This window comes from Danio rerio, chromosome 6, assembly GCF_049306965.1.
Source record: "Danio rerio strain Tuebingen ecotype United States chromosome 6, GRCz12tu, whole genome shotgun sequence".
Classification (NCBI taxonomy): domain Eukaryota; kingdom Metazoa; phylum Chordata; class Actinopteri; order Cypriniformes; family Danionidae; genus Danio; species Danio rerio.
The window spans coordinates 51,557,814-51,573,187 of NC_133181.1; the positions used below are offsets into that span (position 1 = coordinate 51,557,814).

A 15,374-nucleotide genomic window follows, 5' to 3' on the forward strand; every position below is an offset into this window, starting at 1 on the left:
TCTCTATGGACTTTGGGAGCCAATAAGAGCTGGCTTGAACACAGTTGAACACACTTTGACTAGACTGACCATATCACAGGCCTTTATAGAAGTTTCAGCTGTTCATTTTGTTCACTCTCTGTTTTTCATTATAGGATTATTCACATAACTAGAAACTTGCTTTGACCCAGACTGGTCTCTTAAAATGCAGCTCGCCGCCACTCTGGAATAGAAGAGTACTTTGGACTGTTTTATGCAGAGAATTTATAGACTGTACCAGAAAGGTAGGAGCGCTTTCTGTGTGGAATGTGTGACTCTAAGCTTGAATGCGCTAAAACGTCTAGTCTGATGGCGTGTCAAGGACCCGTTTTACCTGTAAAGTGATTCATTTCATTCTCACTTCTTTTTAAAACATACAGCACTTCAGTTGAAAAGAAGGAAATGCTCTGCAAACATAATCAAACTGTCAGATTCAAAGTGAACAGTGCGGTGATGGAATAATGGCCGAATCAAAATACTGTCAGTTTGGTGTGGTATGCTGAAAGATCTGATATGAATTCGGTTAATTGTGCAACATTTACAGTAGTCTGGCAATGCCGTGTGATGATCACGAATACTCCTGTCTGATTGGTCTGTTATTCTGCATTTTGATATTTTTGTTATAGATAATGGGTTTGGAAAGAAATTTATGTTAAATTTGTGTTTAATGTTTATTTTGTGTAATGTTAATTTTGTTTAATTTTAATGTTCATTTTTATTACCTTCAAAAATAATGTTTTATTAATCAGGTTGGCATTAAATCACAGTTTATATTACATTTTTCACTGTTATGTTGCATAACTGATTGATAATAATATGACAAAAATGCTTTTGAGCAGCATATCAGCATATTAAAATACATTTTTAGAAGTTTCAGATGAAATTCAGCTTTGTAATCATATAAATAAACTTAAACCAATGTTTGTATTATTTTTATATTGTAAATGTAGTATAAATTGTTCGTATGTCACAATTTTAATATTTCATAAAATAAATACAGACTTGTTAAGCATAAGTCTTCTTTCAAAAACATTGCAAAAACACAAACAATCACAAACTATTTCTCATATTTTCTCAAATTTCTCTCAATTTTTTAATCACATAAATAAACATAAAATGTTTGTATTATTATTATTTTGTTAACAGTATAAATTGTGTTTGTATGTCATGATTTTAATATTTAAAAGAAATTATTTTGATATTTCACTGTATTTTTTATAAAAATTAAATGCTTGTTTAGTGCAAGTCAAAAAAAATACAAAAATATAACCAATCACAAGCTATTTCTTCCTCAATTTTTTAATGGTTGTTTTTTTTATATAAGAAGCCTTGCATATAATCAAAAAATGACATATTGTTCAATTCGTTCAAACTACTTATTTAAAATGAACTCAGCTCAATCTTGAAGGATTTTTGGGACAACTTAATTGTTTTATGTTCAATCCACTTAAATTTGTAAAAACTAATAACTTAATTCCTTTAAATTGCCCAAACACAAATCAATTGTGTAGAGCTCAGCATTTTTTACAGTTTATTTATTTATTTATTTATTTATTTGGTTGTTTGTTTGTTTGTTTAATTACTTTTTACTTAGTTTGTTTATTTATTTAGCAAAAATCTATGCTTTTTGACACATTTTTAATCAATATTTATTGGAATAAATGTTTAACCAATTAAAATTATTTAAAACAGCTTGCTGCTAAACCTTAAATGCATCGAATTTATTGTGTGGGCAATAAATAATGCACTACAGAATGTTATGTTTACACCACAAACTACAAGTAATTGCAACAGCTTTTTACAGCGTAATACTCACTACTCTTGAGTGCTTTTAAAGTCTACTTTTTACTCATACTTTGAGTAATATTTACAACTCTACTTGCACTACATTTTTAGGCAAGTAATGATACTTTTCCTTGAGTATGATCTTTTTCGTACTCTTTCCGCCACTGGTAAATACAATACATTCAGTTAAATAGACATTCACTTCGTTTTTTAAGTGTAAAACGAGATGAACGACTGTGTAACCACTGGCCACCTGCTGAACCATCAGGACTCAAAAACTCCATTGAAAATACATGAAAATAGTAGGGGGAAATGTAATTTAAAGCAGTGCCTTTAATCTGATCTGAGACCCTCTTTATATTGTATATCTATCAGGCAGTGAAGATCACTGATTTTTAAAGAAATCAGATCTTAAACGTGGCAGTTTTGTAATGGAAAGAGTTCACCGGAAGTGCTGAAGCTGGCTGGCTGAAAATTAAAAGTCTATGTGCATATAACCCATTGTTTTTGTTCAATCTACTTCAGTTGTGTTAATTTAACAGATTTGTGCTGGGATGAGTGAATTGTGTAGAACCTTGCATTTTTTACAGTGAAATGCATTCAAAATACATATCTTGAACATATGCAGGCAAAAAAAAAACTCTAACTAGGCTTGGTTTTGGTAAAATGTTAATAATAGGCAAGGCAAGGCAAGGCAAGTTTATTTATATAGCACATTTCATACACAGTGGCAATTCAAAGTGCTTTACATAAACAGGAATAAAAAAGACAAGTTTAGGAACATAAAATGCAGACAATAAAAGTTATTAAAAACAGATAAAAACAAATTAAAATGAGTTAAAATAGGTTATAAAAGAATGAAAAAGAAAACGAAAAACATAAGTGCGATCTGTCGGACGCAGCACAGTGCTCATTCAGTAAAGGCACAGCTAAACAGATGTGTTTTCAGTCTTGATTTGAATGTGCCTAATGTTGGAGCACATCTGATCATTTCTGGAAGCTGATTCCAGCAGTGAGGAGCATAGTGGCTGAAGGCAGATTCACCCTGCTTTGACTGAACTCTTGGAACTTCTAGTTTATATGATCCTAAAGATCTGAGTGATCTGTTAGGTTTGTATTCAGTCAGCATATCTGTAATGTATTGAGGTCCTTGGCCATTTAGTGATTTTAGACCAGTATTAAAACTTTAAAATCTATTCTGAATGTACATTGACATATACAAGTCTGTGATCATATATGTGCATTGTGTGTATTTATTATTAATAAATGTTCTTTTAATTTTCTTAATTTCCTGAAAAGGAGTGGGTGTGGACATGAAAGGTTTCCATCAGACACATATGGAAGACAATATGCAGTCATTATCACAAAATGAACCTCTTTAGGATGATGGAAGAACCTCCTTGCTTAGGGGTCCTGATCGGCTTGTCTGGGTTCGTTTTGTGATAATGACTGCACATTGTTGTTTTAATGAGAAAGTTTCTCCTAAAAAATGATCCAGCGGCTAGTAAGAAGGCATCCTGATGTCTCATGCAGTCTGGGCTGGCAAAACAAATCTAAGAGCTCATGAAGAGAGGCTTAAATGCCAACGGAGGGAATAACCTGATATTGGTATAAGGTGCTTCCCTCCAACATAAACCTCTGATCCTCCTGAAATAATGTAAGTCACATTTCCATTTTGGAGGGCATGTTCGCTTTAAAAGCCTCCTGCTGTGGCTTTGCAAATGTTCAATGCATTCAGGTCAGCTGTCAGCCTTTAATATGTAGAGGCTTTCACAAGTCTTTATGTTCCATCTACATCTACAAACGGTTTTTGTACTACATATATGCATAAAGATTTCTTAAAGCTGTTAGTTGATATGCATGTTTATTGGGATGCTTTGAAGTTTTAGGTTTAGCTTTAGAGTGCAGAAAGTCTTGTATTTCCTGCCTGTGAATCGAGGTTTTAGAGTTGCTGTACTGTAGCATGCTATTGCTCAAAGTTAGTGTTATGGATTCGAACAAACCTCCAACCCTTGTAAACCTCAGTGCACACGCTGCTTTGGACATGAATTATACCTCAAATGATGCTGTTGAGGCGCTTTAATATTTCTCACCCGCTGGATAAAGAATACCATAAGAATTGCGCTGGATGAGTGACCTGTGTATCTGGAGGCCAGAATATTGTAAAGGCTTGGCAAACATAAAGCAAACTCACAACACAAGTCAGAACACCTTAGCAACAGCAACTCCTGGCAACCATTCACAATGCCTGAGCATGGTAGCTTTGAGCCTGCACCTGCAAACATTATTAATATCTAAAAAATGGATGTGTTCGCTAGGCTTGTAAAGAATTTTGGAAGCTGTAAACTCTCAATGTGAATTAACAGTAATATATAGGGAATTATTAGGTAATGTAGTACAAATGAAATCAAAACTAACTATATGATTTTGTTAGCTCACATTGCTAGTTGCCATTTGCAACAATTCATCTGTCCATGTCATTAAGAAATGTTTGCCCTTGTAATCTAAAATTGAATCCTGTAAAGGCACTTCCTGTTTGTTTTCAAAGAAATTGTCAGATTAAGCATGTCTGAGGTATTGGGGGTGGCTAGCATACACTGACCGGCCACTTTATTAGGTACACCTTACTAAAAACAGGTTGGACCCCCTTTTGCCTTCAGAACCCCTCGTGGCATACATTCAACAAGGTACTGGAAGTATTTCTCAGAGATTTTGGTTCATATTGACATGATAGCATCACGCTGTTGACATGGCGTGTTATCCTGCTGGAAGTAGCCATCAGAAGTTGGTTATACTTTAGTCATATAAGGATGGACATGGTCAGCAACAATAGTCAGGTAGGCTGTGGCGTTGACACAATACTTGATTGGTACTAAAGGGCCCAAAGTGTGCCAAGAAAGTATCATCCACACTATTACACCACTACCATCAGCCTGAACTGTTGATGATACAATGCAGGATGGATCCATGTTTTAGGTTGACACCAAATTCTGACCCTACCATCTAAATGTTGCAGCAGAAATCAAGACTCATCAGACCTGGGGCCTCATGTATCAACGCTGCGTACGCACAAAAACTTTGCGTACGCCAGATTTCACGCTCAGAATCGCTCACGTTTGGATTTACTAACAATGAACTGAACGTGGGAATGTGCGCAGGTTCACGGCAGGTTTCTGGCAGGCGTACGCACATTTTTTGTGCGTGTCTGTTTTATTTCCATTGGCGACTCCTAGAGGCAGTTGTGTTAAATTCCTCTCTACAAAGTGTCTGATCCTTGCAATGGCAGCTGTATGAGACGGGTTCATATAGTAGGTATGTAAGATTTCCATACCATACAGTTGACCAGCTAAACATTAAAGCACAATTTGCAGCGGTCGCCTGTTTTCCCAATGTAATCTGAGCAATCTACCGCACACACATTGCTATAAAGACACTATCTGAAGATGAATTTGCATGCGTGAATCAGAAACATTTCCATTCAATAAATGTGCAAATAAAATATGATGCACAAACTTATTGATGATTCCTACTTGTCTTTCTCGTGATAAATAGTGGGCAAAATCTGATATGTAGCGGGGAAAAAAAGAAGAAAGAGTTTATCAGACGCTGGATTCGAGCCGAGTTTATGCTCGAGCGTGTCAGTACAAGATCACATGCTTCTTATGAGGTGCGCCACTGAGACTGCTAAGGGTACTGCAACATTTTTCAGTTATAAACCACACTATTTCTGTTTTAAATGCACTCAGTGCGTTGTTCAGACCCAACTGTGTTAACCGTATCAGCTAAACTCTCCCACTCTATTTTTTTCTTTTGTTGTTAATTCCGGAGAACAAACTTGCAAATAACACCGCTTTTCTCCGGTCTACCTCCGAAAGCAGCACCTCCAATTCACATTCTGTTCAAAGTTTCTCTTTTTGCTTGATTTTGCCGTTGCTTTTTCGTTGGGTTTTGCCATTAGCATAGTCATTAGCATATTCATACGGGGGAGGAGGCAGGGAGGGGTTTTGTGCTCGTGCATGTTGCGCTCAGTTTCACGTTCATTCAGATGTACAAAAGAATATGCGTGAGATTCAGCGTACGCAGTGTTTCATACATCTGAATTTTTTTCTGCGTACGCACATTTACAGCTTTGTGCGTACGCAATGTTTTAGTAAGATTTCCACGCAAGTCTTCGTACATGAGGCCCCTGGTCTTCTGCTGCTGTAGCCCATCCGCCTCAAGGTTAGACGTGTGTTTCAATCAGCTCAATCCAGTCTGGCCATTCTCCTCTGACCTCTGGCATCAACAAGACATTTGCACCCACAGAAATTCTGGTCACTGGATATTTTCTATTTTTTTGGACCATTCTCTGTAAACCCTAGAGATGGCTGTGTGTGAAAATCGTGATAGTTCAGTAGTTTCTGAAATACTTAGACCAGCCTGTCTGGCACCAACAACCACGCCATGTTCAAAGTCACTTAAATCACCTTTCTTCCCCATGATTGGCTGATTAGAAATTTGTGTTAATGAGCAGTTGGACAGGTGTACCTAATAAAGTGGCAGGTGAGTGTACTCAGCCACGCCCCTCCAACTGTCAGTTTTGACAACAAACAGAAATGGTGTAGAGGAGGCGTCTGTTAGGTTGTAATAACTCTTTTGAGACCCTTTTCCCCATCTTTATAAATTAAATGCCTACTTTACTGCATTCAATCAGCTCGCAGTAGAAAAAACAAGCCACGCCCACTGTTGTCTCATTTAATATTCAGTTTCTCAAGAAAATGCATCACAATTTTGAAAAAAACTTCCAGTTCTTGCGGACTTTAAAGGGAATAAACTGGAAATTTACAAAAATGCAGATTAGCCAATAACAGAATAAAGTTATATATATTAATTAAATAAATCTAGCAAGATAATCTTTGTTAAAGCAACCACATTTAATCCAATTTCAGTTAAATTTCTACCCTGCTCATTTATCAATTACATGCACTCATGCAGGGGGAGGTGGGATTCTCAATCCATATACATAGCCTTATATTGTAGCCAGCCAGCCAGTAAATCAGAAATGCCAACTGTAAGAAAGCACTATTTCATTGACAGTTTATGAGCTCAAGCTGTGCTCTTCTATTTTCTGCTAGCCAGTTCTTATAGAGAAGGCTGGAGTGATGATGCTGAAAATTTAGTTTTGAATTACAGCAATAAATTAGTTTTTCAAACATATATTTAAATAGAAAAAAGTTATTTTAATTTGTGATAATATATCACAATGTTACAGTTTTACTGTATTTATAATCAAATAAATGCACCCTTATAATACTAAGTATTTTTAAAAGAAATCTTACTGCCACCAAATATGGCAGTGTACTGTATGTTCTCTTGTTTGACATTATTCAAATATGCAAGTAATCATTTTTCCCCCTATTTCTTCACAGAGAGTGTGGTTTGTAAACACCTGGAGCCATGGCACCTGCTGTTGGAGGTCCTGTTGGCTACACTCCTCCTGAGGGGGGCTGGGGCTGGGCTGTAGTGCTTGGTGCCTTCATATCTATCGGTTTCTCCTACGCCTTCCCAAAGTCCATTACTGTGTTTTTCAAGGAAATTGAAGTGATCTTCAATGCCACCAGCAGTCAAGTGTCCTGGATCTCTTCTATCATGCTCGCTGTCATGTATGGAGGAGGTAAGAAGTGTCTTACTGCCTTTTCCCCTTAAAAGGACTACATTTAGATTTCAGAAACCTTTTTTTTTTGTGACCATTAAGTGAACTGCAGGGAGCGTCTTATTTCTTGTGCTCGGCCTATAATGTGCTAGAGGCTAAGGCCCATAGCCTGCTATGAGGTCACAGGTATTTTTCTATACTCAAAGCAAAATGTGAAGTTCTATGAATGAAAAACCCTGTTGCTCACATCAACTGTTTAGTGATGTTTAATGATTATACTTACAGCTTTAGTAAAATAATTTGGGCATTAATAAAGTGGAAAGTAGAAATTTGGGGTTAGCAATTTTGTGTGTACTTGTTTTGTACATTTTGGGATTGCTTTTGTATGTTTTTCGTAGCAAAATCTGGCTACACTATATCAACAGGACTTAAACTGACAGGCTGTGAAAAGAACCACTGATAGTTTAATTTAGAGCAGACCACATTTAGTATGAAAAACGCATGGATCATCATGGATTTTTGATCATCATGAATTTTAGCATCACTTCTACTGTAAATGGTAGCATGTAACATGGGGCTTAGCAGGCTGGCCAGTTAAGTTTTTGGCTGCGTCAGAAACCGCCTACTACTCAGTAGGTTCTATATTTGAATTTAAACGTACTACTCAGCCGTTAGAAAAATATGTTCTATACAGTATGAATGTGAGCAGTATGAATGGAATTCGGATGTACTACATCCACCATTTTGTCATAGTCATGTGACCTACCTGCGTCAGTTGCGTCCCTTCACTTCCATTCATGAATTCTTCATTCATGCGGCGCATCATGGGATAGTGCAGCGTGCATAGGATGCACACTCCAGAATCTCGCCGGAAGTGTTAAGTCATCCGGGTACTTCTCGCATACTGATTTTTGAATTCTATGAATTTGTACATTTTACTCGGCTCGCATACTGATTTTAGCATACTATATAGCATGGAAGTATGCGATTTTAGATGCAGCGCCAGTTTAGTTTGCACCAATCTTGGGTTTTAGGTACCATGAAGGCAGCTTAACTTTAATCACTTGTTGTTGTCATGATTTTATAGAGATACTGACATGAGCTCCCTTTATAGTACCTAAAACCCAGAACTGGTGCAAACTAAACTGAAACATAACTGGTTAGCCAGCTAATCCCAGTAGCAAAGGTTATCAAAACAGTAGCATAATACCTCTTACACAACAAATTAATAGAACATTATTTGATACTGTTATTAATGATAAAGTTTAGTAGCTAGCTAATCATTTATAGTAGAAGAGATGCTAAAATTCATAAGTATTGATATAAATAATCTAGAGCAAGCTGTCATTCATCATACACCAAATCATATTAATCAAAATTATTAAAGCAAAACCTATTAACGTACTGCTGCATGAAACAAACTATACATGGTATGTAGCGTTATTATAATGGTCACTAACTTTCAAACACTGGCTACTGCTATGAAGCATTATTTAATGCTCTAAACGATACTGGAATTTGATACCAATCTGTACTGAAATTTTAAAAACGTCCATTTCCCGCAAACATTTGAGTGCGTACTTAAACAGCGATGACTGGCCATTGTGTTCACATGCTCAATGGCTGTGATTGGCTGTGAAGGTCATCAGTTCACCAAACTCACTGCTGTTTACTGAATTTAACCACAGATACAGGGACACTTGAGCATTTTACAGCCATGAAGATCAGTCGGTTTATCAGCAGATTGATCGTATGTCGGCTTATAAACAGACCAGCTGCTTCACGGCTTTGAAACGCTCCAGTGTCCCTGTATCTGTGCTTAACAGTGCTCAAATGTTAGTAGGAAATGGACATTTAAAAATTTCAGCACTGATTGTTATCAAATTCCAGTATCGTGACAACACTAGCTTCAATATACTCACAGTGAAGTATTTTTTTTCTTTGATTAAAGATAAAATATATTGAAAATACCTGAATATGAAAATATGTGCAGTGCTTACAACTCTGTAGCACAATAAAACATACTAAAACTGAAAGCAATGAAGAAAACAGGAGTTAAGAAAGCATCTGATCTCAGCAATGTAAATATGTTTGCCCAAACTGCTAGACTACTCTACCTTACAAAAGTCTTGTCATCGATCGCAGTTGTAAGAGCAACTAATTTGACTTCTAGTTGATCTTTTGGAAAAGTGGCAGAAGGTCGATTTTTCTGATGAATCATCTGTTGACCTGCATCCCATTCATCACAAATACTGCAGAAGACCTACTGGAACCCGCATGAACCCAAAATTCCCCAAGTAATCAGACAAGTTTGGTAAAGGAACAATCATGGTTTGGGGTTACATTCAGTATGGAGGAGTAGAGTAGAGTAGATCAACATCATCAGCCTGAGGTATCAAGACATTTGTGCTGCCCAATACATCACAATCCACAGGAGAGGGCAAATTCTTCAGCAGGATAGCGCTCCTCATTCTTCAGCCTCCACATCAAAGTTCCTGAAAGCAAAGAAGGTCAAGGACTCCAGTATTGGCCAGCCCAGGCACCAGACATAAACATTATTGAGCAAGTCTGGGGAAAGATGAAGAAGGAGGCATTAAAGTTGAATCCAAAGTATCTTGATGAACTCTAGGAGTCCTGCAAGAACACTTTCTTTGCCATTCCAGATGACTTTATTAATAAGTTATTTGACTTACGGTCCTAATTAAATAATTAAAAATCAAGGCATGATCATATTTTATTTTGGTAAAATAAGCGTAATCTAGAGGCCTTTGCCTTTCATATAATCCTCTTCTGATACCAAGTGATAACTAGAAGTCAAGTTATTATTTATTGTTCATAGAACTTGGTTAGTCGACAAGACTTTTGTCAGGTAGTGATTATTGGCTATGTAAAACTAACCCTTTTCTTTGCACAACACGTCGATGTTACAGTATAAAATAAAAATAAAAAAAGCATTCATTTAGTGTCACAGTACAGAAGAGAAACTGTAAAGAAAATCTAAATGTCTTTTTTATTGTCGCAACAAAAAAAAAGTCCTTCACATAAAAAAGTCTGCAGACTTTCATAAATGACAATGGAAGTTTTATTTTCATTAAAACCTATTCACACGCATAAAAACATGATTAATGCATGAAAATGATGTCAAATAGCCCACTTAAATCACTCCCTATATCATAAAAACCAATGATTTTGAATTAATAATGGTTTCCCATACTTAATGTTTGCATTGATTTAAAACTCGAGTTGCTTAAATAATACATTACATAAATTTTGTCCTTGAGTCACTTCTAAATCAAGCCATTTTGTCATCTGTTCAAGCCAGTGGTGAAATCATGGCTCAGATAATGAAGATCCCAACGCATTTTGTCAATGAATATGGAATGAGTGAAAGACCCTTATTCATTTAAATGTAGAAGCCAGATTCATGCTAGACAAGGTTTAGACATCAACCACCGGCTGCTTCGCTGAGAGATTGAGCTCTGAATGGGCAACTCGATCTCCCTCTGGAGTCTTTCTTCTCAGTCAGCTCTTTATTCTGCAAGTGTCAGATGTTTTCCTTGGAGAGAGATGAGGAGATGAGACGCCTAACTCAGGAGTCACACAGACTTGTGATGACTATAGCGTCAATAGCAAACTTGTCTCAGGAAGTGGAGCAGCAGCAAATGATGTCAACACACTCACGTAGGCAGACTAAATTGCACGCTTTCCTTCTCACGATACTGAGCAACAAATATAAAAAAGAAACTGCAGATATATGAAATGCGGGTATGAGTTGCTGATGATATTGTGCTTATTTTTGGTTATACTCAAGGTATAAATACTAAAGCCAATTAGTGCACTATTGTGTCAGTGTGGTTTGCTTATGCTTAACCTTTAGAAAAGGCACCAGGGAATTGAGTTGCACAAAAATAAAAGCTTTTTGATCTTTTTTGAACTTATCCTCATGTTGTTCCAAACCTGTGACTTTCTTTCGGGAACACATGGAATGTTTAAGGGTTAGTTCACCCATAATTGAATATTTAGGCCGTACTTACACTAGGTACAATTGCCTCGAACCGGGCCAAAGCACGCTTGTCCCCCTCCTGTTTCCCCCGACGGCCCGCACTCACACCACAATCGGGCCAAGGCACGCTTGCGTCTCTGCTGCTGTGCTGTTCAGTGTAAAGCGCTCTCACTCAGCAGCGCAGTAGGGATTTCTCTAGTTATATCGTTTCAGTCGTTTGATATGCAGTGACATGCAGTAAAATATTTCGCCAAACAGTCCTTAGGGATGCAGTGACACGCAGTCAGGTATTTTGCTGAACAGATCCGCCACTTTTGACGCTCATAAAAATCATAAAGCCCTCGTGCTGCAGGAATGAGAAGGTTTGCTGAAGGTGCGCAGCTGTGGTGCAGTGAGGGGTTTGTGTCTTTAATAAACTACGGCATTTTGCGTTCATTGAATAGTAAGAATGATTAAATCCATATGAAACAGTCCCTTAAAGTCACATCTTGCTTTCAGTTTCGGGCTTTGGCGCGTTAAGCACTAACACCACAAACGTACTGCGCTCAGGCCCACCTCTTCCAACCGGGCCAGGGCCGGCCAAGTGAACCGTGCCTGAGCCCGATTCAGCGCACTCACACTTCTCAAACGATCCGGGAAACGGGCCTGGCCACGGTTCGGATAGCATAGTGTGAGTAGGCCCTTAGTCCCAAATTTATTCAGTCTGGTATAAGTTTCTTTTTTCTGTTGAACACAAAAGGAGATATTTTGAAGAATGTTAGGGAAACCTGTAAACATTCGCAACAAGAAAAGGAGGGGGGTGAATGATTACAGAATTTTGAATTTTAGGTGAATACCCCTTTACACCATGTACTAACTACATGCAACACAAGCAATTTGAAGAAGCGATTAGTTAACTTTGCTTTTTTTAAAAAGTGTGTTAAAATGTAAAATTAAGCAAAGTATGTGCAGAATTGGCGACACGGTGGCTCAGTGGTTAGCACTATCGCTGGGTCAGTTGGCATCTCTGTGTGGAGTTGGCATGTTCTCCCTGTGTTTTCAAGTTTAATAGTTTCTGATTTGTTAAATGGTTTACAACAATTCATTTAACTTTAACTGATGCATTGTGTTCTTAAACAGTTCTTAACTATTTTAATCCCTATAGGTGCAGTAGGTGATTTTCTTTAGAAACATTTGTTGTTGTGCTGGTTGAAAGTCTCTTCACAATCAAATAGTAATGATTAAAGTAAATTATCAAAATGTATTTATATGTATTTATATATTCTGGGTAAGGCACAAGACAAAAAAAATGTTCATCCAATTAAAAATTATCAGGCCGACAATTTCCATGATTCTGACAAGTAGCCCAAACTGTCTGTCAACAAATGCAGATTTGCATCTGTTCACACAGATCTACCATTTGCACCTTCACATGCGCGTGTTCACCTGTACACATAACAAATGCTGAATCAAAACTTTTAAAATTCCTGAATCAATATTGGAATTACTATTGCACGCTGGAGGAAGGACGACACCATGACTGAAGTATTTCTTTTAGACAGATGATGTTCTGTTTTAAAACTATTTTAGTCATGCAAAGCTGATGTAGATTGTATTGTTTTATGAATGAGTTACATGCACAGAAGTGTTCAGCTACTGAAATCTGCTGGTGTAAGATTGATGTGACTATACTCGATTTCAAAAGGTTCATTTTTCAGAATCGATAATAATTTTTATTTAGTTTAATAATAAAACATCAGTATATAACACTATTTCACCTAGTCTGCTTTACTGAGCTGAAGTTGGTTTTATATTCACATTGGTTCATTTTTGAACAATGACAGCCTGTGACGCGCTGCCTAAATTGTTTACCATGCTACTCTGAATATTCGGTCTGAAATAGCGTGTAAGTATATGGCTTAGTAATAAGTGTAATTCCTGCACGCTGCCAGCCAACCATTAAGCATACAGAGGTTGCTTCAGGACAACACATGAGAATGTGAGACCAGCTCTCCTTGCATGCATAAAATATTGCACATTATGACAAGTTTTGTTTGCTACACAACTGAAAAAGTGCTAGATATAATGCAGTTTTTTTTTGGGAATTGTAGTATTATAAAGTACTATAAAGTTTACTAACTGGCGAATGACATGATGTAGTGGATTGTCTGCGGTCATTTTTACGGTCCACATTCGTGATTTCAGGAGGCGTGGCTTTAAACGGAAGGAAAGGGACAGTGTTTTGCGTGGTTTAATATTACACTATTTGTTAGCATTTGGCAGATCACAATGCTATAAACTACTGGTTAATTACCTTTTTTTCACCCTTTACGTGTTTTAAACTTTTATGAGTTTCTTTCTTCTGTAAGATGTTTTGAAAAATGTTGGAAACATTACCATTGACATTGTATTTGTTTTTTCCTTTTATAAAAGTAAATGGTTACAGGTTTCCAACATTCTTCAAAATACTATTTTTTTGTGTTTAACAGACTTAAGAAAGTGGGTAATCCTTTATTTTGATGGTCCATTTGAGTATTAGTAGACTGTCTGCTTAATATCTGCTCCGTCAACAGACATTTAACTGACTATAAGAAACTTTGCAAGTACATGTCAACTTACACTAACCCCAACCTAACAGTCTACTTATAATCTAATGAGAATTAGTTGGCATGTAGATGCAATGTAACAAACGGACCATCAAAATAAAGTGTGATCAGAAACTCATGAAGGTTTAGAACCACTTCAGTGTGAGTAAATTGAGTAAATTTTCATTTCGCAGTGGTCTGTTTCTTTAAATGGAAACGTCAGCTCTTCTTTTTCAATTGGTTAGGTAGTGTTTATTTTAGTGTTTTATTTTAAGTTTGAGTAGTACTGTGCATTTTTTTAAAAAAATTTACATTTATTTTCCTCTTTGAGCCCACTTTTGCTGTATATCTTACTTAACAATATACCTGTTCTTTTGCCCTCATTTGTCAGTTGTGTGCAAGGTAGTCAGTGGGGATGTTTTTGGAAGACAGAGTCTTGAGTTTGTGCTGGTGGGCTGATATTATGGCCATGAGAACTTGTGAGTGGCACATGACTTTACATTTGACCTCGTCCTCCTACACTGCCCCTTCTGGCCCAGCAGAGCTAATTCCCCACTGTAATGCAGAAACACACAGCACATGACCCAGATGATCACACAGCTAACCACGCATGCAAGATTTCTTCTCAAAACAATGATGTACAGAATCACATTATACAGCGCTACTGGTACTAAATGAATATACCTCTGGAGAATCAAATAAAGAGACCAATATTCTTTGAGTAAATGATAATGATTATGCTATAAATTGAAAATAAATTATTCTTGATATATTATTAATAGTTCTTGTTTTTTTTTTTTTTTTTAGAAATAATTTTTATTTTAATATATTTCAAATGTTTTCATTTGCTGTGGTGGAAAATCATATATAATATAAAAATATATAGAATAATTTATATTTTTTATTGATTTTATTTATAATATTTAAATGTATTAATTTTTATTATTATTTTATTAAATGATTCATTTAATTAATATTTTTATTATATATAATTCTTTATATTTCATAAACAAATAAAATATATAAATTTTTTATGTAATTTTTTTATATATGAATTTTAAATTTTTGCATTTTTTTATATATTTTAATAAATAATGTATTTTAATTGATTTATTTAATGTTTACTTATTTGATATACTTATATAAATATTTTTTATAGATAAATAAAAATAAAAAAACTATATTTTTATTTACTTATTTTGTGTATTAATTAATTAATGTTATTTATTGATTTAATCTAATTTAATTAATTTATATTATTGTGTGTGTGTGTGTGTGTGTGTGTGTGTGTGTGTGTGTGTGTGTGTGTGTGTGTGTGTGTGTGTGTGTGTGTGTGTCAAAAATCACAACAAAAGCAACAACACAATAACAA

General features: G+C 36.0%; 1 protein-coding gene across 11 annotated transcripts in view; it reads left to right on the forward strand.

The window, feature by feature from the left end:
* The window catches only part of slc16a1a (solute carrier family 16 member 1a), a 71,831-nt gene that overhangs the window by 44,427 nt on the left and 12,030 nt on the right, over nt 1-15,374 (forward strand). For 9 of the 11 annotated variants that reach the window (XM_073952462.1, XM_073952459.1, XM_068221607.2 and 6 more), the window contains one exon: nt 7,212-7,456. In XM_073952462.1, coding sequence (XP_073808563.1) covers nt 7,240-7,456 — 217 coding nt within the window. In that variant the 5' untranslated portion in view covers nt 7,212-7,239. 11 annotated transcript variants of the gene reach the window in all.